The sequence below is a fragment of the Anolis sagrei genome, chromosome 4, assembly GCF_037176765.1.
Source record: "Anolis sagrei isolate rAnoSag1 chromosome 4, rAnoSag1.mat, whole genome shotgun sequence".
Lineage (NCBI taxonomy): Eukaryota > Metazoa > Chordata > Lepidosauria > Squamata > Dactyloidae > Anolis > Anolis sagrei.
In genome coordinates, this window is record NC_090024.1 from 202,371,226 (window position 1) to 202,396,879 (window position 25,654).

The 25,654-nt window shown below is 39.5% G+C and overlaps 1 protein-coding gene across 2 annotated transcripts in view; it reads left to right on the plus strand.

Moving 5' to 3' along the window:
* The window catches only part of MAGI3 (membrane associated guanylate kinase, WW and PDZ domain containing 3), a 173,610-nt gene that overhangs the window by 141,053 nt on the left and 6,903 nt on the right, over positions 1-25,654 (plus strand). For both annotated transcript variants that reach the window (XM_067468086.1, XM_067468087.1), the window contains exons 16-20: positions 2,554-2,739; positions 11,220-11,322; positions 13,591-13,693; positions 14,734-14,877; positions 22,735-22,873. In XM_067468086.1, the coding sequence (XP_067324187.1) occupies positions 2,554-2,739; positions 11,220-11,322; positions 13,591-13,693; positions 14,734-14,877; positions 22,735-22,873 (675 nt within the window). The remainder of the gene's footprint in view (positions 1-2,553; positions 2,740-11,219; positions 11,323-13,590; positions 13,694-14,733; positions 14,878-22,734; positions 22,874-25,654) is intronic.

Consider the following 25,654-nt stretch of genomic DNA (forward strand, 5'->3'; position numbering starts at 1 on the left):
CACTGTCACCCTCTGATGCTGTAGAATTGATTATGTGCCCTGAGTTAGAAATATGAAATATGATTTTCATGCTGCCTAGTCAGAGCTTAGACGGCATCAGAGAAAAAAATATTGTTGATAATGAAGTCAAATTCCCCTGTGTAATCCTGATGTCGCATAATAAAACATTATTGTATTTGAAAAATGATGCAATTGAAAATATGGAGCTTCTGTAGAAATTCATGGAAGATAACCAAATACTTATATCAACATTGTATGGCCTCAAATAGTAGGGCTGGGCTTTGGGGGATTCTTTGGAGGTATTGTTTATTGTTTACACTTGAGTGCCTTTTTTTACAGTTTGCGGTTAACCTGCTGTGGTTCATGTAGTGTTATGGGTCTCCTTATATGCAGTGATCCTGCAGCTAACACTGCATTCATAATCACACATCGGTTTTGGGTTTATAGTCAGAATGAGATTAAATTAAAATTTAGAAGAAATGCAGAAAAAATTATTCATATGGCTAGACAGCTATTTCATTGATTGCAAGTTTAACAACACCTTAGTTTCACAATGCATATGACTTTCAGAAGCTGTATGAAATTTACTGTCATTGTTTGAAATGCGAATTTTGCTAGGTATATCTTTATCCCGTCTTTTTCCTTCCTGCAAAGTATGGTTTATGATAAAACACCCATTGTTAAACTCATCCTTCCAGTTAGGTGTGAGCTTTTTTTTAGTATGGAGAGTATAATCTGTGATACTGACTATATTTGTAATAAGGATCCCCTCCCTTTATTAAATTGGCACAAAATTTATTTGATACTCTTTGTTGATATTGTCGCCACAGCAAACAGAATTAAATTTTCAGTGTTCTGTATTACAGTAAGTCATAGAAGGAGCATGAGCAGGTGCAAGGATCCAGGCAGACCTACACCTCTGTCTGTTTTAGGCCTTTGGGAAAAATAGAATGATGGGAATATAAACAGATGGCTTTCAATGTAATTTTCACACAAGAATACCTAAGTTATGGAAGGAAACATCTGAATCTAAGCATTGTATATTCTGAATTACTGAACAAATGGTGTGATTCCAGGAGATTGATTAAATGACCTTCAGTGAAGTGAACATGGTTTAGATTTTATTGAAAAATGACCCAGATAAACACAGATTAGACAACTTGACATCAATAACTAGTAAGATAGAACAAATTTCATGTGGAAAATCGAGTAATTATTGTCAAAAAATAGTAATTTCATTTTCTCCAGTAGTAGCTGAACTTGATGGAGTGTGCAGAAAATTTCAGAAGAAAATCATTTATCCTACTTTCTCAGAGAATTTGAAGACAGATGATACTTTATTTAGATATATTTTTTGGTTATATGTAGCAGCAATCACCCAAAGTTTCTCCATAAACTGAAATAGATAGATTTGTTAGAGAATATAATAGCAGTGTTATCCCATAGAGGAGACAGAAAGTCTAGGGTTTCTGGAGTTATTTATATATTGTAAAAGTACAGTGTGTATGTGTAAGCGTATATATGTATATGTATGGATACACGTACACACACACATGCATATTTGAATATATTTGTATTTATGGTTCATATTATCATACCTATATTTAGACTTAATTTGAACATATTGAAAGATGAGGATCTTAAGACTGATTTATATAATATGTGATTGTCAAGATTTCCAGTTGAATATCTAAAAAGTACCATATATGGAACAGCTAAGTATTATTTACCATGGTTTTAGAGTGGAAATTAAAAGTTGATTGTCATTAGACTTGATCATACAGTTTTTACAGGTATCAATCCCACTGTTGATTCTCAGGAAACGTGAATATCAGGATAATATGAGAATCATTGACCAATTCTGATGCGAATTGTAGTCTTTATCTTCTCAGGAAATCTCAAGATGTTATGATTCTTAGAAGTGCAAATAAGAGTTTCTTGCAAGAACCTCTTAGCATCCTTTTGTATGCTAGTATTAGGAGAGAAATGGCAGTTTAACTGTTATATAAGAGCAGAACATGGAAAAAAACTTATGGGTTAATGTTACTAGACATGATGGTCATGTATAAATATGTGGGAGGAAGTCATAGGGAGGGAGGAGCAAGCTTGTTTTCTGCTGCCCTGGAAACTAGAACGTGGAACAGTGGCTTCAAACTACAAGAAAGGAGATCCACCTGAACATTAGGAAGAACTTCCTGATTGTAAGAGCTGTTCAGCAGTGGATCTCTCCCCCAGAGTGTGGTAGAGGCTCCTTCTTTGGAGGCTTCTAAACAGAGGCTGGATGGCCATGTATCGGGGGTGCTTTGAATGAGATTTTCCTGCTTCTTGGCAAGGAGTTGGACTGGATGGCCCATGGGGTCTCGTCCAACTCAACGATTCTGTGATTCTGTTAAAAGTAAACTTCTTCTAAAAGTAAAATACTTCAAATAATGCCATTATTTATAAATGTCCTATTTCCAAACAATGTGTACAGGAGTTTTTACTATAATACCTAATAGGAGTTCCTTTCTAATAATGAGTACTAGAGGCCAATAACCTTTTTTTTATTTCCAGTGATTCCACATAAAATTGGCCGTGTCATTGAAGGGAGTCCAGCTGATCATTGTGGAAAACTGAAAGTAGGGGACAGAATCTCAGCAGTGAATGGTCAATCAATCATTGACCTCTCACATGAAAACATTGTGCAGCTGATCAAAGATGCAGGAAATACTGTCACACTCACTGTTGTTGCTGATGAAGGTAAGGATGTGTCAGCTACTCATATACTTTTGTATCATCATATTGCTTCAGACAGTGTCATGCACAGGTAACAATCAGGACTTGTCAGCAACTTTCAAAGCCCTTTTTATCTTTTTGGGTCTGTAAGCTGTGTTAAAGGTTGAAGAGTACTGTATTTCAGTGGCCCTACTCTATAGTGAATTCCAAAATGTGGTATTGGAAAAAATAGGCTTAGTTGTGAGAGCTGGACCTTAGGGAAGGCTGAGCGAAGAAAGATAGATGCTTTTGAGCTGTGGTGTTGGAGGAAAGTGCTGAGAGTGCCTTGGACTGCGAGAAGATCCAACCAGTCCATCCTCCAGGAAATAAAGCCCGACTGCTCACTGGAGGGAAAGATACTAGAGACAAAGTTGAAGTACTTTGGCCACATCATGAGGAGACAGGAAAGCCTAGAGAAGACAATCATGCTGGGGAAAGTGGAAGGCAAAAGGAAGAGGGGCCGACCAAGGGCAAGATGGATGGATGGCATCCTTGAAGTGACTGGACTGACCTTGAAGGAGCTGGGGGTGGTAACGGCCGACAGGGAGCTCTGGCGTAGGCTGGTCCATGAGGTCACGAAGAGTCGGAGACGACTAAACGAATGAACAACAACAGGCTTAGTTCTGTTACTTGGAGGCCTGGGAAGTATCTGTGCTGTATGCTGCTTTCCTTCACTTTCAGCTAGTACATCAACTGCGACTTCTCCTGGGCTGTGCAAAAGCTTACCTAAATGGGACTATTGTAATTCATTTCCTTTGAAGCCTTCTTCAAAACTTCTAGCTTGTACAAAACATAGCTGCAAAAGCTAACCAGGGCAAATCTCTCTCAAGAATTGGGGCCAAATGCTTACAGAACCTGTAGTTCATCTATTCAACAAAAAACAAATAAGAACCATTGTATTGTCGAAGGCTTTCATGGCCGGAATCACTCAGTTCTTGTGGGTTTTTTCGGGCTATATGGCCATGTTCTAGAGGCATTTCTCCTGACGTTTCGCCTGCATCTATGGCAGGCATCCTCAGAGGGTGAGGTCTGGAGCTAGCCCATCTTACAGTAGCCTTTTGTCTCACCCTGGTCTTTCCACAGATATATAAACCCCCTTTTTCCCAGCTCCAGACCTCACCCTCTGAGGATGCCTGCCATAGATGCAGGCGAAACGTCAGGAGAAATGCCTCTAGAACATGGCCATATAGCCCGAAAAAACCCACAAGAACTGAGTGATTCCGGCCATGAAAGCCTTCGACAATACATTGAACATCTCTACGGGGAGAAACTGTTCCAAGACACACGGAAATTGGAGAAACTAAGGACCAGGAAAGCACATCTACTGTGCTCCCTGACTTTCCTTCTACGCTGCAGAGACACAGATACCATCCCACAATTTCTCGCAGCCAAAAGGACTTTCAAAACACCACAGGCTCACCGGATCTATGACCGCCTGGAACGCAACCTCTTAAGAGAGAGAATCCACACCATCCGCAAAGAACTCGCAAACACAGACAAGGAACTGCTGCATCTGCATATCAATATCAGCCAGAAGATGAATTCCCAGGACTGGGACAAAATAGACAATCTCACTTACAGGAAAATGGAGAAGAATATGGTTGTCCACACCAACAGACAAAAACAAAAATTCCACAAACGACAAAAGCAACAGCCGAAACCAGAACTGGATACATCACGGACCATCATCAACCTGACAGACAGACAACTCTCTGAAGACCAAGTATCCATACTAGCGAAAGGAGGAAACTTTGCTGTAACCTCCACCAGGATCCCAGTAGAAAACATCATTGCCAATGTCGAATCAGCAATTTACCGCCTACCAGAGGAAGAAGCAGAAGAAGTACGAGCGGAAGCAGCAAGGATCCTGAAAAAGGCAAAACTCCCCTCCAGTAACATTACTAGGAAGGAAAGAGAAGCCATTCGAGACCTAAATTCAGATCCTGATATCCTCATTCTGCCAGCAGACAAGGGGAATGCCACAGTCATCATGCATACAGAGCAATACAAGGAGAAGATCAGAAAACTCCTGGACCCTACCATATACAGAAAGCTTAAGCAAGACCCAACTTCCAAAATAACCAGAAAAACCAACACTCTAATTAAAAACTCCTCCATCAACTTCGACATACGACAGCAGCTATGTAAGTCGGAAGCCCTTCCACCCAGGCTTTATGGACTCCCCAAAATCCATAAGGACTCCACCCCACTCAGACCAATCGTGAGTGCCATTGGGTCCCCCACATATGACTTAGCCAAATTTCTTGCTGCACAGTTACAAAGCCACATTGGGCTCACAACACACTACATCAAGGACTCCGCCCACTTCATTGAAAAAATCAGCAATCTCAAGCTAAATACAAATGATAAACTGATCAGCTTCGATGTGGTGTCTCTATTTACCATGGTCCCAGTTGCAGACACCATGGCACTCATCAACCAGAGGTTCCCAGAAGACATCACGGCGCTGTTTCACCATTGCCTCACCACCAGCTATTTTCAGTGGGATAATGAATTCTACGAACAGAAAGATGGAGTAGCTATGGGGAGCCCTCTCAGCCCAGTCATAGCTAACTTCTACATGGAACAATTTGAAAAACAAGCTCTTGAAACAGCAACCAAAAAGCCCACTATATGGTTCAGATATGTGGATGACACTTTCACCATTTGGAGCCATGGAGAAGAAGAACTCAACAGGTTCCTGGAACATCTTAACAGCATCCACCCTAACATCCAGTTCACTATGGAAATAGAAAAGGAAGGAAGACTGCCTTTTCTAGATGTCCTAGTCATCCGCAAACCAGATCAACAATTGGGTCACACCGTCTACAGAAAACCCACACACACAGATAGATATCTACATAAAAACTCCAACCATCACCCAAGTCAAAAAAGAAGCACCATCAAAGCCTTGACAGACCGTGCAAAAAGAATCTGTGAACCCCACCTCCTCCAAGATGAACTGAACCACCTCAACTGGGCTCTACAGGCCAATGGATACTCCACCTCGGACATCAGAAGAGCTGCAAGACCAAGAACAAGCCACAAGAATAAAGATGAAGATCCACCCAGAGGAAAAGTGTCCCTGCCATACATCAAGGGAACCACTGACCGCATAGGGAAGCTGATGAGGAAACACAACATACAAACAATCTACAAACCCACCAAGAAAATTCAACAAATGCTACGTTCAGCAAAGGACAAGAGGGATCCTCTCACCTCTGCAGGAGTCTACCGTGTACCATGCAGCTGTGGACAAGTCTACATAGGGACCACCAAACGCAGCGCCCAGACACGCATCAAGGAACATGAAAGGCACTGCAGACTACTCCAACCAGAGAAATCAGCCATAGCAGAGCACCTGATGAACCAACCTGGACACAGCATTCTATTTGAGAACACAAAAATGCTGGACCACTCTCACAACCACCATGTCAGGCTACACAGAGAAGCCATTGAAATCCACAAACATGTGGACAATTTCAACAGAAAGGAAGAAACCATGAAAATGAACAAAATTTGGCTACCAGTTTTAAAAAATTCTAAAATTAAAACAACAGAGAGAAAAACAGGCAGGGACATCTAATCACCTTTCATTAAGAGTTTGCTCCAGGCACAGTCAGCCCATTGTATGCTAATCAAGGTGGTCAATTGAAAAGATTCACACCTAGCCCATCTTACAGTAGCCTTTTGTCTCACCCTGGTCTTTCCACAGATATATAAACCCCCTTTTTCCCAGCTCCAGACCTCACCCTCTGAGGATGCCTGCCATAGATGCAGGCGAAACGTCAGGAGAAATGCCTCTAGAACATGGCCATATAGCCCGAAAAAACCCACAAGAACTGATAAGAACCATTCCCTCCTCAAACAGTAAAAGCTACTTTTGAAACACTACTACTAGAAGATTTGAGTTTTAAAAGTGCAGATGTGAAAGCATTGTGTTTTTCATTTTTGTCTAACTCATTTTGTGGGAATTCGATAAGAATTAAATCTGACCACTGTCTCATCTTCTTCCCTCACCTTTTCTCTTCAATCTTCTTGGCTACAAAAAATCTCTGTGCTAAAAATCTTCAGTAATAAAATGAAAATTATTTTTATATATGAAGAAATCCTGTGTACTGTTGTAACATTGTTCTTTATGTAGCATTATTCCCTACACAAATAACTTAGTATAAACATGTAAAATCCAATCATTTCAAGGGAAGTTTTGATTCAGTTCAGCAAACTGTTGTGTTTTTCCAGACTGTGTAGTCTTGCTATCATTATTTTGTAAGAAATTAAGTTCGTCACCATTTTAAACAACAATGGCAGCATGCCTTCAGAATTGTTCTCCTAATTGGACATTGACCACAAATATTTAGTATGTTTTGTCGAAGGCTGATGTTATGTGTTATATAGTATGTATGTGTTATATATAGTATGTTATGTGTTATATAGAATATTAAAGACTTTATTCGCCATATTGAACACTGAACAAGAAAGGAGGGTTTTTTTATGACATAACCTAATTATGATGATGAATAATAATTTCCAACTTTGTTTCATTTTAAACCAAATGACAGTCAGTAGTAAACACAGCAAATACGATATTGACAATATGCTGGTCTGCTTTGTCCTTGACTTTGAATCATTGTCAACTCGAACTACTTTTTTCTGTTAATACCCAAGAATAAGCACCCACTGCTGAGACACTGGAAGTAGCCCAAGAAAGGAGGAAAGCAAAAGGAAACAGGGATAAGGGGAGATATGCCCGGTTAAATGCGCAATTCCAGAGGTTAGCCAGAAGAGATAAGGAACTATTTTTAAATAAGCAATGCATGGAAGTGGAAGAAGACAACAGAATAGGAAGGACAAGAGACCTCTTCCAGAAAATTAGAAACATTGGAGGTAAATTTCAGGCAAAAATTGGCATGATAAGAAACAAAGATGGCAGGGACCTAACAGAAGCTGAAGAGATCAAGAGAAGGTGGCGAGACTATACAGAAGATCTGTATAGGAAGGATAATAATATTGAGGATAGTTTTGACGGTGTGGTGAATGAATTAGAACCAGACATCCTGAGGAGTGAGGTTGAATGGGCCTTAAGAAGCATTGCTAACAACAAGGCAGCAGGAGACGACGGGATCCCAGCTGAACTGTTTAAAATCTTAAAAGATGATGCTGTCAAGGTGATGCATTCCATTTGCCAGCAAATATGGAAAACACAAGAATGGCCATCAGACTGGAAAAAATCAACTTATATCCCCATACCAAAAAAGGGAAATGCGAAAGATTGCTCAAACTTCCGTACAGTGGCCCTTATTTCTCATGCCAGTAAGGTAATGCTCAAGATCCTGCAAGGAAGACTCCAGCAATACATGGAGCGAGAGTTGCCAGATGTTCAAGCTGGGTTTAGAAAAGGCAGAGGAACGAGAGACCAAATTGCCAATATCCGCTGGATAATGGAGAAAAGCAGGGAGTTTCAGAAAAACATCTACTTCTGCTTCATTGACTATTCTAAAGCCTTTGACTGTGTGGATCATAATAAATTGTGGCAAGTTCTTAGTGGGATGGGCATACCAAGCCACCTTGTCTCTCTCCTGAGGAATCTGTACAAGGACCAAGTAGCAACAGTCAGAACTGACCACGGAACAACAGACTGGTTCAAGATTGGGAAAGGCGTACGGCAAGGCTGCATCCTCTCACCCAACCTTTTTAACTTGTATGCAGAACACATCATGCGATGTGCGGGGCTTGATGAATGCAAAGCTGGGGTGAAAATTGCTGGAAGAAACATTAACAACCTCAGATATGCAGATGACACCACTCTGATGGCCGAAAGCGAGGAGGAGCTGAGGAGCCTTCTAATCAAGGTGAAAGAAGAAAGCGCAAAAGCTGGGTTGCAGCTAAACGTCAAAAAAACCAAGATTATGGCAACAAGAATGATTGACAACTGGAAAATAGAGGGAGAAACCGTGGAGGCCGTGACAGACTTTGTATTTCTAGGTGCAAAGATTACTGCAGATGCAGACTGTGGCCAGGAAATCAGAAGACGCTTACTTCTTGGGAGGAGAGCAATGTCCAGTCTCGATAAAATAGTGAAGAGTAGAGACATCAGACTTGCAACAAAGATCCGCCTAGTCAAAGCCATGGTATTCCCTGTAGTCACCTACGGATGTGAGAGCTGGACCTTAGGGAAGGCTGAGCGAAGGAAGATCGATGCTTTTGAGCTGTGGTGTTGGAGGAAAGTTCTGAGAGTGCCTTGGACTGCGAGAAGATCCAACCAGTCCATCCTCCAGGAAATAAAGCCCGACTGCTCACTGGAGGGAAAGATACTAGAGACAAAGTTGAAGTACTTTGGCCACATCATGAGGAGACAGGAAAGCCTAGAGAAGACAATTATGCTGGGGAAAGTGGAAGGCAAAAGGAAGAGGGGCCGACCAAGGGCAAGATGGATGGATGGCATCCTTGAAGTGACTGGACTGACCTTGAAGGAGCTGGGGGTGGTGACGGCCGACAGGGAGCTCTGGCGTGGGCTGGTCCATGAGGTCACGAAGAGTCGGAGACGACTGAACGAATGAACAACAACAAGCACCCACTAACAGGAGCTTGTTTTCTTGACATGCTGGAAGTAAAATCTGGAGATAACAATATATGATTTTAAATGACAAATTATTATTTTTTTAAATCCCACTTATTAATCACCTACACTTTATGGTTGAGGAGATGTTTCCCATGAACTGTATAATTTAAGGATCTATAGAAATATATTCTTAAAATAACTGCTTCATATGAATTTGAATTTAGGAAACTCTATGTATGTAAGAACAGTAAATGTCCAGGTCACAACAATGTTTATAGTCATATTGCTATGGAGGGAAAGTTAATGCAAAAGACCACAGAGCCAATGTCACACTCAAATGGTGTCAAAACCAAAACAGCAGCAGAATCAGTATCTGCCATAACACTCAATGTCATATTTTCTTTTTTCTGTTGTGTTCTCATTAATGAGCATCTCTTAAACTGGAAATCTTAATGCCCCTATACAAAACTCTACTCTCCTTCTCCTTTTAGCACAGAAAAAAGCCAAAAATTAGCTCTCTTCCCCTCCCCCAGTCTCTTTAATGTGAAGAACAAACAAATTATGCTTCATGCTCCAGAAAGCATTCTGCTAACATTTTGCACAAAACAGAAGCTTGTCAGCCCCAGTCATGTAGAAAGTAAAAATTCTAGGGAGAAAAGGAGAAGTCAAGGAGAGGGGAATGTAAACAGACAGATGGCCTTTTCCTTACCTGTGCTTATTAATTAAAACTCTGAATATAGACCAGGAGAAAACGTTGACATTTGTCTTTGTGGAAAAAATTCTTCTAGGCATGTCATAGTAATAAGCTCAGGCAAACCTTTGCTGGATTCTACAGGGCTGTACATTGCTGGGAAATTGAAGTTAATAACCTACTTTGGGGATCAGTGAAATGTACGATTCAAGGGCATTGACATTACCACACGGACCCGTAAATGTGAATACATGTTATATGCCAGAAATTAACTTGGTACACATACTTGCTAGCATGAAATATCCAATAGCATTTTCACTTCCTTGCTACTCAGCGCTGTTCTCACTCAACTAAACTCTTAACTGAGAGATAGGTTTTTTTGTTGCACCCTGAATAGCAGAAACACATGTTTAAGCTTACACTTAGACTTAGTGTCTAATCATATTTTTTTCAGAAAGTGTTTCTTGAGTAAGTCTGTTTCGATTTATTGTCATAGTCAGTATGTATGTTGCATGGGAGACAGAGGTATGACTGAAGTTTTTTTCAGATAATTTGCTGCCCAGTTTTGCTGCTTGTAGTGATTTGAGTACAACCCAGCTTAACTAGACAAGTTCCTCAACAGGCATTTTAGGATTTTAAATGGTTGTTTTCAGTTAGTGATTGACAACAACATCGTTGTTGTCTGTGTAATGCCGTGGAAAACACAAGAATATGTGCTGCTGTCCTTCGTTACCTACATATGTATATGTATACAGCATATATATGTATGTTTGCTGCCATAAGTCCTATTCTGACACTTCATCACGGTGTAGGTGACACTTTTGTTTCAAAGACTTTATCAGTAGAATTGGCTGGTTCTTCCAGACTTATAAGTCTTCAAGTGTAGCTCCAGTGGTGAACTCTACAGCCTGATTCCTATTAGGACTGCCAGTGTGAGTCCCATTCAACATTTGATTCAGTTTATTTGCTCTGATTGGAAGTATGAACAAGACTTAGGCCCATGACTGCCATCTGAGGACTAGCAGAGCTCACTACAGATAGGTTCATTGCCATCAGGCTAACAATCAGGTAGTTAATTGGTCACAATAGCTGTAAACATAAAGATGCTATATAAAGTAGCAGTCTACATCAGTATAGACATTATGATAAAATCAGCAGCCTTTAAGGTATATTTACTACATTGCCTCTAATTTGCACTTCTGCCTTCATTAGATCACCGAGGTCCCCCTTCAGGAACAAACTCTGCTAGGCAGAGTCCAGCCCTACAGCATAGATCTATTGGACCAGTATCAGCCAGCTCTGGGCCCAATGACAGGTACAAAAACTTCTTTTATTTTCAGATTGCTGGAAAACAAGATGTTCTCTCTAGGTTGTGGTTAAATGGTTAATGGCAAATGGCAAATTCATTTTATTTAGGTTTAATTATTTCAGCGTGCAAAATAGATATTGCAACATCTCCCTTCAGATGCCTAGCAATAATCTAGGACAGGTGGCCATAGGGCCATTTTTGCCTTGATCCAACCCTTTGTGGACCACATAACCACCATTGCAATAACTACAATATACTTTCCAAGAGTTTTCCATTTGGGAGGGAAAGTGAGACAAAATAAGGATGCAAACCTTTATCATCTTTGGAGTCTATTGTGACCAAAGTAACATCTTTTTTTAGACACTTTGCAAAAATTTAAATTGAAAGGATGAAGAGTCAGGGAGATCATGGGATGCACAATATTCCTTTTTTTTTGGGGGGGGGGGGGATCACTTGTGTCTTGAGGACTCCATAGATCCCGTTTTTGTTCTAGCGCAAATTTAAGAACAATTATATGCCCATCTTAACATACATAAAGTCTAGAGGATGTCCAACAGAATTTGCCTCAGTTTGAGCTGGGCTACATATTTTGCAGGGGTGGGGGGCAGCCTGTAGAATCAGGATCTGTCTGTTCTTCCCTTATATCAACACCCCTTCTATGTTTGTCATTACATATGTTCTCATCATCTATACTCTATTATAGGATTTTAGTCTATATTTCTTGTTTGAGAAGTAAAGAATACAGTCTGAACCTGGCTTAACTTTAGTAGGTTCCTGTGGAAATTCACTACAAACCATTTTGGGGAGAACACCCATGTGCTACACATCCTTGCAGATCTCTTTTGTGAAAGTATACTTGATCTGAATATACAAACCTAAGGTCTTGACAGTAATATGTCTTAGACATATTTGTTCATTTACACTCATATATACTCAGAGCTATCGAAAGGAGACATTTATTAAATAGCCAAGAATCAAAATACACACAAATATTATGATAGAGCCTCATAAGTCATAAACAGTAATTGGATATCTAATTAGTTGTGTATAAGATAGGTGCTTCCAAATGGGAAAATATTATTTCAGATAGCCAAGCAAGGCTCATAAGGTTTTAACTTCCAAACTGTAATTATGTTACTGAGGACTGGATTCAGATTGCAAGAGAAGGCAAACAACTTGAGGTACAAAAGTACTTTTGAGGAGAAAACCGAATGACAAGAGTTCTGCCAAAAGGGAGATGGTTGTATTTCCCCAAATCACACACTTGCACACCATAGAAAGAGGTGCCTTCACATTGGCAGGCACAGGCACCTGCCAATGCACAGAGAAAATGCTCTCAAAGAGTAGCATTTAAGGGATGATAGAAATTACCTGTCCTGAGTGTTTCTAGGCTTTCCTGAGAGATGTTATGTATCATTACTATTAACTGCATATATTTACCGCTCACCCCTGGGAGGACTCAAAGTGGTTTACAGCATTCTTATCATTCTACTGGAACATTGCAAAAAAGAGAGATCTTGGCAGGGCTGTCAAAGATGGACAAACTAAGCCTGGAGAAGATCCAGGACTAAGAGAAAAAATAACCCGATGTGATTCACTAGCTAAATCCCAAATTCTTACAATGTAAGAAATAATAATTCTAGGGATTCCTAAAGTTTATGATTTCTGTGATTTCATCTTAAAAGGAGTCAGTCAAAACTTAGTGAATAATTTCAGCAAGAGACTTCCAAGACCAGAAGGCAAGCTATAGGGCTCTATGACAAAGAATTGGAGAGCAAATTTCTCCCCCAAAATGGAAGTACAGTAGCTGAGTACTTTAAAGTTTCCAATATGCATTTGGGATGAAAATCTTATAAGCTTTACTCTTCAAGATTTCATATTTTAAAATTTTGCATTTTCTCCAGATCTTGTACCAGTTTGCCAGTGTGATATTATCAGTATGATTTCCCTCAAAGAACTATTTTTGACATGAAAGGTGTCACAATGGGGGAATGCCTTGAGATATTAATTGAAGTCCAAGAATTTAATTAGAATTTCTGACCCCTCCAATTCATGACAGTGGGTAATATTCTGCCTTTCCTTCCATTAAGGATGCTGAATTCAGGATTTGGCTAGAAACACTTTCATTTTCCATCACTAGCAGACACCCTCCTTTGTATTGCAGTTCTCATATGCAAACAAGTAAAATTTTAACAGGGATATTGTACAAATATTAGCTTGCGGAAACAGTCCTAATAAATGTAGTAAGTATCTTTACATTTCCTTCTATTTCAGGTGTGCTACAGAAGCTGATGGTGGAAAAGAACAATGCAGCAATTACAAGCACTTCTCGCCATCAGAGAGTGTTGTCTCTGTCATAGGGAGCAAGCATTCTCAAGTATATGGTCTTTTCTGTAAAGTTCCTATTTAACTGTTTTCCATTGTGTGGACCTGTATTGTTCTGTAGCAAATATTTATTTAGCATTTGAACCGTAATCTTCTACAGAATTAACAAAATCCATGATGTCTTTTTTAATTTGGAGGTTCTGCTATACTGTCTATAATATATAATCCTTTATACATTGAAGTATAAAAATGTAAAGACATATCTGCAAAATATGTGCAGGCCATAGTTTTAGGTCAATGCAGGAACTCCACTGAGAATTTTGAAGGAAAATATGGCCTTTTTAGTGGGGGGGGGGTATCCCTTAGGATATATTTGTTCTTTCCTTTTAAAAAAACAGAGGAGAAAGGTATCTTTCAGTTGCATGACTTATTTCTGCTTAAAATTAATGTTCTGAGGGGTGGGGTGGAAAAGATGTGAAGATGCTATTAATGAGCTGTTCTAGTTAATTGGTTTGATAGTTAGAATATGTTAAAGAACAGAAAAATGCAAATGTCAATTTCTTATAAATACTACAGAGTTTCATAGAGCTTTCACCAAGGGTGATTTTCTAATGAGCTTGAAAACCACGAATGCTGGTCCACATATTTCACTTCAGTTTGTCTCTAGCCCAATATTACAATAGTACAATATTTATACATATTTATAATGCTTCATCCACTAAGATTTCTTTACATTTCCATAAGTAATAAAAAAGAACAGGTCAGTTGTTTTAACAATGCTCCCATCACTTTTTTAACTTGCAGTCCTAAACTCCTAAAGAAACTGAAAAGTGCATATTTGTATTTTGTCAAAATAGTTATTGTCTTTTAAACCATATGTGGATTGCAATGGGAGTAGAGTCTGTGTGTAGAAATCATGGGGAAACTGCTAAAATAACTAATAGAATGATGTTATGGGTAAGTTAAATATTGGGCTAAAATTACAATTGTGCTCTTATATTTTCCTCTGAAATTCGTAAATAAAACATTTATCTGACAAAGAGGTGAACATTTTCCCCAAAGGTGATCTTAGTCTCTTTACTTTCTGATCAGAGTCCTGGATCTTACCCAGTAGAACTAGACAGAGGTCCTCGGGGCTTTGGATTCAGCCTTCGGGGAGGGAAGGAGTATAATATGGGACTGTTTATTCTTCGACTTGCTGAAGATGGACCAGCCATTAAGGATGGGAGAATTCACGTGAGTATATAGTAACCTTAGATTGTGAGGATTGGGCAATCAAACTGATATCTTAGAGCACATGGGCATGGTGCACATGAATCTATTTAGTGGCCAGGGGACTAGGGCGCCTGGGCAGAGTCTGTCAGCAGTTCTGTATTGAGAGGGTAGCAGAAATACTACAAGTGAACCTAAAGGTGTGTTTAGACCTTGTTATTAATGGCCTGCAAAGGCAGGGTTGTAGTTACCTTAACTGAGTCAACCACTTAGAGGGTACCATATGAAATATAAATGTGATGGAACTCAAAGACCATTAAATTCAAGAGATGGCGTTTTTACAGCAGGCCTACACAACATACGACCCAGGTGTCAGATGCAACCCGCTAAGGGATTTAGGGGAAGGCCACAGGGAGTTTCCCTCCTTCCCCTCCTTTCAACCCCATTGAAGCACTTCATTACTCTCCTTCTCTTCATTTTATCCCCATTGCAGCCCTTCATTCCTTTCTCCTACATTTGGAGGTGCATACACTGTTGAAATATGCAGTTTGACACCACTTTAACTGCTATGGCTCAATGCTGTGTAATCATGGAAACTGGAGTTTCACAAGCTTTGGCTTCAAAAGAATGCTAGTGCCTCACCAAAATACAACTCCCAGGATTCCATAGCACTGAGTCATAGCAGTTAAAATGCATTATTTCTGGATTCATTCTGCGAGATTTTGCAACAAGTGGGGTTTTTTAAAAGGAAAAAGGAAAAGCAACTTTTTGAAAGTCTTGATTCTCCCGCTCTGAGACCCCCCTCAGTGTTTTTTATTTACCAACAAATATGATAAATAAAAAATAAACATGGTAGAATCAATGCAGTTTGATATCACTTTAACTGTCCTGACTCAATGCCGTGGAGTCGTGGGAGTTGTCGTTTATTTGGAAAACAGTACTCTTTGGCAAAGAAGGCTAGAGATCATGAAAAACTGCAACTTACAAATTCCATAACATTGGATTCGGTCTGCCTTTGCAATTTCTGGGTGTTTTGGGTCCGGGGGCAGGGCAAGTGCTCAAGCGGCGCATTAGGGATGTCTATGCACAGCTGGACCTAGAGAGCATAGGTAGGTCTTCAGCCACAAGGTTTTTAGCTTCCCACAAAAGGAATATTCATTTAGAGCACTACCTAACTATTCCACTTCCTCTACCCTTAAGAAGAACAACTCGATACTATGGTGCAAACCGGGTGCTACTGTAACATCCCAAGAAGTGAGAGATTCTGCATCTGGGGAGAACAAACAGTGGAAGACATTAAACATTTCTTAATTGACTGTTCAGCATATACTGAACTGCGAGACAGATATTTACATCCAATATTATCCAACTGCAGGTCCCCCAACAGAAATGATATTCTGACATCCCTCTTGCAAGGGCAGGAAAGATCCAGCGTAATCAGAGTAAGCCTTTTTATTCTGAAAGCTATTAAGAAAAGAGCAGATTTCATAGAATCATAGAATCAAAGAGTTGGAAGAGACCTCATGGGCCATCCAGTCCAACCCCCTGCCAAGAAGCAGGAATATTGCATTCAAATCACCCCTGACAAATGGCCATCCAGCCTCTGCTTAAAAGCTTCCAAAGAAGGAGCCTCCACCACACTCCGGGGCAGAGAGTTCCACTGCTGAACGGCTCTCACAGTCAGGAAGTTCTTCCTAATGTTCAGATGGAATCTCCTCTCATTTCCTGAAAGAAGAACCAGGAAAATAAGATTCTGACTATAAATAGAAGGTCGACTGCTGTCTTCACCTTGTTGCCTTGTTTTTTACTCGTGTCCTATTTTTAAATGGTCATATGACTGATCAAATAAATAAATAAATAATAATAATAATAATAATAAACATTGAGCCTGGGTAGGCAAAATGGGGCCAAACTGCATTCACACTATAATTTAGATCAGACATGTGAAGGGTGGATGGGGTAAGAGAGGAGGAAGGGTAACCTGAGGAGTTGCAGGCAGTCAAGACTGAGCATGGAGAGGAGTGGCTTGAACTTAATATTGACCCATCACATCTGTCAATTTGTTCAAGCCTGGTTTACAGGATAGGAACAGAGTGACCCATTCGCAGCAGCAACGGTTGGGAATAATATTATTTTTCTAACCTTGATATGTTAGGTCAAGTATGCAACCTGTTTGAATCTAGGCAGAACAGAATCAAAGCAGCTAATGCTTTTTATTTTTAACAATTTCATTTCTCCCTTTGAAGCCTTCTTGCTAGTAAGGTGACCTCAGCTTAAGTGTCATTGTGTCCTGGGATACTGAAATGTTCTACTGATTTCTGACATCTAATTTGTATTCATTTACTTTCTTGGCTAGTTATTTGTCCTAGATAGACAGTAGAAGAGCAGTGCTGACAGACAATGACTGATGTTGTCTTAGGATAGGTTGGTCTATTCAAGCATTTCTGATGTTTTTAGGATGCTATTTTTATGACAACTTTGGTAATATCACTAAGGAATAGTTTCTTCTTAATGTTTTTTGGGGTATCAGTCTTGGTCCTGCTATTGTTTTTAAGAAGACTCAGTGTATACCTCATATGGTATATTGGCCTATATTTTTATAATTAATGGGTTTGTATCTGGGCCATATAAATATAAGCACAAGAAATCCTGCTTATTCTCTGGATGGTGCAAAGAACCAATTATAGTCATGGACTGCTTTTCTCCACTGTCACTGAATGGCTCCTCATAAAAAGAGTACCAATACTCTACTTAATTGAATTAGAAAATACTGAAATATTGAAACCTTGCAAACTCTTTAACATTGGATCATTCCTGCCAGTTTTATAAACCGACTGAGAGTAAGCGTGTGAACTCCTTTATATTTTCATTTTAACATGGTATCTATTGAACTACGCTTGCTCATTTATATTTTAGGTATGCATCCCTCTTTCCTTGAAATTGATCCCTAGTTTCCTATTTTCTGTAAAAATCACATTTTTTAGTTTTATTGCATTAGTCACGTGATTTTGTTAAGCAAAGAGAAAACTTCAGTTTTACAGTATAATTCTCTGGGTAGATGAGAAATCTGACTATACAGCTTCTCAAAATGCATTTCAAATAGTATATACATTACATGGTAGAATTCTTTTGCAAATGTTATTACAACAGTATAACATATGAGGAACTGTATTGGATTATACAGGCAGCCAGTCAACTCCAGCATTCTGTACTCATAGTAGTCTATATGAAGCCTACAAGCAGAACAGGAATGGGATAACTCTTTCTTGCTCACGTTTCCCAGCAGCTGTGTGTGTGGGCGTGTGTGCACGCCTTTAAGTTACCTGTTGGATACTGAGAGATATGACACCACAATGACTAATAGCCATTGAAAGCCTTATTTGGAAATTTAATGCCTTCCAGTATTGGTGGCTATCATAAGATCTTGCAGTAGTGAATTATGTAGTTTAACTATGCAGTATTTAAAGAAGCACTCACTCCCTTAGGTCTGTCCTCAATTCCCCATTATTAAGTATACATTATTATGAGATGGAACGCAAGGAAACTTCCCAGTCTATTTTCTCCAATCCACACATATGTTTGGATTTTCCCCAAACCTTTCTTTTTCCGAAAAAGCCCCAAATGTTTTAACCTTTCCTTATAAAGTGGTTGCTCTAGCATAGTGATCACTTGTTTGTGTGTTCTTGATTTCACGATTTGTCTTTTTTGATATGGCAATCAGAGCTGTTCACAGTATTCTAAGTACTGTATAGCCATTTCAAGCATACATATATAAGTGCTATGATGTTGGTAGTTTTATTTTCAATTTCCTTTGTAATCATTTCCAGCAATAAAGGACTTTTTTCTTTTTTACAGCAGTTGTATCTTGAATCAACATTGTCACTGAACTTAACAGTTCAGATACCACAAGACTTGAATTTGGATTTTTTTGCTCTAATTTATATTACTTTTCACTTGTTTAAACTGAGGTTGTCATTTTAATATGAATTCCACCAGTTTGAAAATATTTGAAACTATTTCCATTTCCTTTTTATATTAACTATCCAAATAGTTGGTGTCAGCAAGAAGCAGTCCTCATCCTCCCAAAAACTAAATATTTCCTGCCATTACCTTAGTCTGGATGAAAGCATCCAGGAAGGCAAATTTTGTTTCTACTTCAAAATGTATTTTCAATTATCTAGTAAACAATTAGATTTTTTTGTACTGCATTTGTCAAGGAGGAAAATTAGCTAGGTGGTTGGATTAACATATGCAGTGCCTTGCTTTAAGTGAGACCTCTTTATTTCTTCTTATTCACTGGAGCATCAGGCTCCAGCACTGTATTTCATGAAATATGCTACAGAAACATGGGCATTATTGTACTCTAAATTTCACACTCATAAAAACTTTCATTTATCTTTTCTCTCTCTTCCCATCTACTGTACACCATATATCAGAGCAACACCTGGTGGTAATTAACTAAACTGCAGTATGCACCATGATTGTTAGGTTGACCTTCATACAACTCCACTCTCCAATCAGCTCCATGGCTGGACTTCAGCAGATGCATGTAAATGGCTTATTATACTCACAAGGCAGAAGTAGTAAGCGTGTTGGTGAGCCATTTACAGACAGAATAAAATAGAATAACTTTATTGTCATTGTACAATGAAATGAAATGCTTTCCCCAGCACAAATCACAAAACAACACACCCATCCCTCCACATTCACACCACTGCACAGCCTCCAATACCACATCAATGTGAAACTATGGAGTTCAACCTAGCCACAGCTCTTGGATAAAAGCTGTCTCTCAGTCTGTTTGTCATTGCCTTTGTCACCCTGTATTGTCTGCTAGATTGTAATAATAATAATAGGAGCCCCCGGTGACGCAGTGGGTGAAGACCGACAGGTCGCTGGTTCGAATCCAGGGAGAGGCGGATGGGCTCCCTCTATCAGCTCCAGCTCTTCATGCGGGGACATGAGGGAAGCCTCCCACAAGGATGATAAAATCATCCAGGCATCCCCTGGGCAACGTCCTTGCAGACGGCCAATTCTCTCACACCAGAAGCGACGTGCTCCTGACACGACAAAATAGTAATAATAAAAAGAATATGCTGGCTGAGATGGATACCCAAGAATGCTGTGACCTTTCTTAAGGTTGTGAGACTTTAAAAGTTATTCCAAAGAGGGGAGAGGGCAAACAATGATTCTCTGTGCAGAAGCCTCTGCCACTGTGCAGTTACCAAGCTACGTGCAAATGTAGTAGGTTAGGACACTATAGCGCAGAGGTAGAAAGTCACCAGCAGTTTTTCATTTAGTTGTTGGTTTCTTATAAACCTCAGGTAGTACAGTCTCTGCTGGGCCCTTTTAACCAACGCTGCTGTGTGGGTGCCCGAGGTCAGATCCTCCTTAACAGTGACATCCAAAAACTTGAAACTGGCCACCTGCTCCACTTGGTCTCCATTTATGACCAAGGGCTGGATATTTGGTCTGTTCTTTCTGCAGTGCACTATGAGCTCCTTGGTCTTATTAATATTAGAACCAGATTATTGTCCCTGTACCATGGGAGCATCCGATCCACCTCATCCCAATAGGCAGACTCATCCCTTTCAAAGATAAACCCCATCACAGTTGTATCATCTGTGAATTTGGTAATGATAGTGTTATGATGGATTATAGTACAATCATATATGTACAAAGTGAAAACCAGAGGACTCAAAACACATCTCTGTGGCATCCCAGTGTTAAGAGTGAGAGCTGAGGGGATACGATTATCTAATCTAACCCTCTAGGAACATCCAGACAAGAAGTCCATAATCCAGGAACAGATTGAATATGATAATCTAGGATCTATAAGATTAGACTATGTGGGAGGATTGTGTGAAAGCAGAACTAAAGTCTGCAAAAAGCATTCTCACATAGTTCCCCCGTCATTTCAGGTGGGTCAGAGGACTCTGGAGTGTGATGGCTATGGCATCCTCTGTTGATCTTTTGACACTGTATGCAAACCAACTTTGTCCAATGTATGTGGAAGCCAAGAAATGATTTGCCTGCAGACCAGATTTTGAAGGCACTTCATGATGATGGAAGTGAGTGCCACTGGTCTGTCGTCCTGAAAATTACCAGTAGGGAACTTCTTTGATACTAGGAAGCCTTCAAACAAGATAAAGATTGTTTAAAAACCCCAGTAAAAACACTGGCCAATTGGTCAGCATGTGTGATTAATTGCCTACATTTTAGGCCAGAGAAAAGTTCAGGAAGTAGGCCCAAGTATTTTGGAAGCTATTTTGTGAGATGGCGCATAGAGGCAGCCATCTTAGAGTACTCATTTCCCAGAGGGGATGGAGCTTAGGAGCAGCCTGGAGGGAAATGTGAGGGAGCCTTTGTGATTGGCTGGGAGAAAGTGGGCGGAGCTTAGAGTGCAGAAAAAAATGCCCGAAATTGCCTAAAATCTGACAGTTTAGTCAGGGTCTATATGTCGAAGAAGAAAGTCAGGTTCTGGGTTTTGAAGAAGACAGTTGGGAGAGAGTGTTAGGAGAAGAGAAGTTAGAGAAGCCAAAGTGGTTAGTTAGAGTTTACAGATAGCTATTAGAAAGAATAGCTGGTGTAGAGTATAGACAGATCTAAGGGAAAGGACTGTCTGGAGTTTTAGGAATTCTAGGAGGGAAGTCTGCTAGTTTCCTGAGGGAGTGAAGAGTTGTTTTTGGAACTAAGTATTGAACTGATTTTAAAGTAACCATAAGTTTCATCTCATTATTGCAACCATTACATTCAAGTGCCTGTATTTTTGAAATCCACACAAATAAACAACTTTGTTAATCAACAACTGTCTCGAAAATGCCTCTGTGTGAAGAAATTCCATAGCAGTTAGGAAAAGAGTTCCCAGATTGGTGGCAGTGATTATTTAAGAGAATCTCATTATTATTTACCTCCGAGTTTTGAGCCCTGAGTATGAATTTGGCACATTCCAGCTTAATTAAACCTCTGGTCAAACAAGAACTGAAAATCTCTTTTAAATTGGGTGGTAGCCAGTTTCCACATTAAAGTTACCTCAGAATACAGTGTGTTGGGGGCAAAGGCTCTGCAGCCTCCAAACTTCTTTAATCGTTTTAAATTATAATGTCACATTTGGTGAGCAGCATTGGGACTGCCAGAAGATCGTTTGAGTTGGAGTCAGCCTCTAAGTTAATTAAACGATCTTAAATAATTAATTTAATTAAACGACCACATCCTTTACAGCATGTAACAAAAAATGTCATTTGGTCCAGCAGCCTTCCTAGGATTTGCAGCCCTTAAAAGAAATGTTTCTCTACGGTGAGTTGAAGAGCTGCAACTGGCTTGATGAATTCCAGCTACCTCTGGTGGTCTTGCTTCAAAGTGATTCACCACCTCTGCCAATGAGGCATCCCCCTCAGCAGGAATGTCATTGTTTGATTTACATTTCATTTGTTGAGTCCTCTGCCAGACCTGCCTTGTGTTGTTACTGTGGAAATGATCCTCAACCTTCCTCTTATACTCCATCTTGGCCTACCGAATGATGTTAGGTAGCAGCTCTCAGCAGTCTTAGTCAGGGTAGCCAGTTGTAAAGAATACTGGGAGTTGTGGTCCCACTTCTGCAATGTAGCATGATTTCCACTCCCTCTATACAGTGCAAAGCTTTTTAAAAAGTGCTTGAAAGGGGAAGGAAAGTGTGTGAAGGAAGGAGCTGGGCAAACCTGATAGATAGGAAAAAGATGGCCTAGAGAAAGGGGAAAAGTGTAATAGAGAGAACTGTCAGCCAGAAGGAAGAACTGAACAGGATTTGGGGGAACCATGAGTAATCATACATATGTGTTTATAAATAGGTTCTTTATAAAGAGATGGTGTTTGTACTTTAATGTGGATGTTTTTGTGTCTCAGGTTGGTGATCAGATTGTTGAAATCAATGGAGAGCCAACCCAGGGAATCACTCATACACGAGCCATTGAATTGATTCAGTCTGGAGGAAATAAAGTTCTCCTTCTCTTGCGACCAGGAACTGGCTTAATACCAGATCATGGTAAGAAAATAGGACTTCTGGCTTGTTTGTCAGGCTGCGGATAAGAGAGCATAACTATATGAGGCTGCACTGCATACTGAAGATGCTGCTTTTCTTCAGATTTATGAGCAATAATGACATAATTAACTACACCTTCTTCTCAGGAAACATGTCAAGTAAACTTAACCATCTGCTTTTTTCAACTTTTCTCAGAGAATAGAATTTAATCAGTATTTAATATTACTAACTCCCATCTTTTCAACAAAAACAACAATAGTAATTATAGTAGCTGTCGCTTTGATACCTTTTGCAGAGTCAGCAAGCCAACTAGAAATAATTGCCCGATTTGCTTATATTTCTACTCTGATTCTGTGCTTGTCTCTTTACTTGTCTCTCTGTATCACTTGAGAAGGAATGAACTACAGTCTACTAAAAGTATTCACACAGCAATTCTTCCCTCTTCGAGTGGTGCATTGTCTGTTGCTTGCCAGTTCTATGCTGTCTATGCTCATGGGATCCCCTGGAAATATCTTTACTGGTAATGCAGGACTAAAGAGGACTTGAAAAAGTATCACCTGTGAATCAGCTAGAGCAGGGCTGAGAAAAACATGGTCCTTTCAGTGTTGCAATGCAACTCTTCATTGTAAGCTGCCCTGAGTCCCCCTTTGGGGGTAGACAAGGGTGGGGTAAAAATATTTGAAATAAATACAGGACATTTTCACAGGTTCTTGTACATTTAATTTTTCTGGATCCCCACCCCAGCTGACATTATTTGCTCCATTTGTTTCAAGGAGCTCATGCAAAATTTCCTTTTTCCCACGTTTCCTTTGGTAAAGAGAGTATTGAGTTGTGCCCCTCATTGCCTGTCTTTTTATATTGTGTATTTGGGGTTTGAGGGCATTCATTTGCTATGTCTATAAGGCATTGTTTCTAAAACTTTGCTCCTCCAGGTCTTTTGGACTTCGACTCCCAGAAATCGCAGCCAGCTGTTAGGAATTGTGGGAGCTGAAGTCCAAAACTTCTGGAGTAGCAGAGTTTGAGAAACTGCTGTAAGGTAAACAATATGGACTAAAAACAAAGCCACTGCTGTGAAATCTTCATAAACCATCAACTTTGTTGAAACAAAGTTTGTTTTGTATTTTCCATTCATCATGCTGATTTGAGTAATCCCATGAGCATATAACCACAGAAATCTTTTATTAAACTAACCTTTGTAGCTTTTCTAAGATACTTCAAAGACTGTGATCTATGGCTAGAATTCTTTTGAGTCACTGCTGGTATAAAAATAGTTGTGCAAGCAGTTACATTTTCTCATCAGTTGCAGAAATGGGGTCCTTAGTACAGCCAGTTATGTTGCAAGCATACACAGCCCTCTGGCATCATTGATGTGTGTACAGTGAATTAGCTCAAGGCCTTGATCCCTATTGCACAATTGGCTGGATAGCCATAGGGCCCAGCTTAGCTATGTTGATGTGTATATATGCAGTGCAAAAAGGCTGCAGGTTCTTGACGTGCATTTCTGTGGAAACCCTGGTCACACATTTAGGCTGCCATCTGGCTGATTAATTACAGTGGTATAAGTTGAAGCAACTTACTTCTTTGGTTGTTGCAGAAGTCAGAATTCTGATGCAACCCTAAGAACAACTCTATCACACAAGTTTTAATCACAAATTTAATCATTTGCGATTGGGGATGACATTTAATTTGTTGGACGATGAACATTGACAATAAAGTTATTCTATTTGCTTCCTTGTTTTTGTTCAAGATGACAGATAGCTGTCAAAAGATGGAGTTTTCATATTGCAGTAATGAGCTATTCTGATAGTGACTTGGTAGTTTTTTTGCACACATTTCATCATATGAAAGTCCACAGATCGATCAGCCAGCAGACATGTCTTTCAGTCAAATATCTTTGCAGAGTTAGGCAAGAGAAAGCCTTTAGGCTTAGACAAGATTGAAAAGTCTAAAAGAAAATGTTCTAGCATATTTTTGTTATATTCATTTGTTATATTCAAATTATTTTTAATTTGTTTGCAATAGTATGTGCACTTAAGAAGAAGAAAAATATTTGTGTAAGTGTTGAGGGCAGGAGGTGCTGTCTGTATAATGCAGCCATTTATTGATGTTGGGAGGAAAGCCAAAACATTTGAAAAAGTAGAAAGTACAGACTGGGGCATTCTATTTGCTCTTTTTATTTATTGTTGTTATGTGTTGTCCTGTAACCAGAGACATCTGCTTACAATAATAGATTAAGTAGTTTAATGCAAAAATAAAATAATGCAAAACTAACATAGAGTTTATCCAGCAGAGTAGTTAGTGTAGAAAGAGCACATAACAGCACAGATCATGTGATCATGAAATCTCAGAATAACTCAAAACATTATAGTCCACAAAAAGCTCTTAAGATTTAATGACCTGGGAAAATAAGAAGATATTTAATTGCTACCCAATACACCCCAGTGTAGATGCCAATTAAGCCTCGCGAAGAGCATTATCAATTGGGGTGCCAACCCTAGAAAAGTGATTTCCCTTCCTTTTGCCTGGCAATGCTACTTGAAGAAAAGGGCTTCAGAAGCTTATTTTAAAGTCCAAGTAGATGTATGTTATTCCTCCAAATAATCTGATCCCAAATTGTTTAGGACTTTAAAGACAATTAAATATAAATGAAGTGTAGGTTCAGTAAAACAAGAAGTTTAAATAAAATTGTATGCCTTTTGTCATATAATTTGGAAGCAGAGAAATGGTCGTGCACATCTGAAATGGTTAGATTAGCTGTTTTCAGGTCTCCGACATTGAATCTGC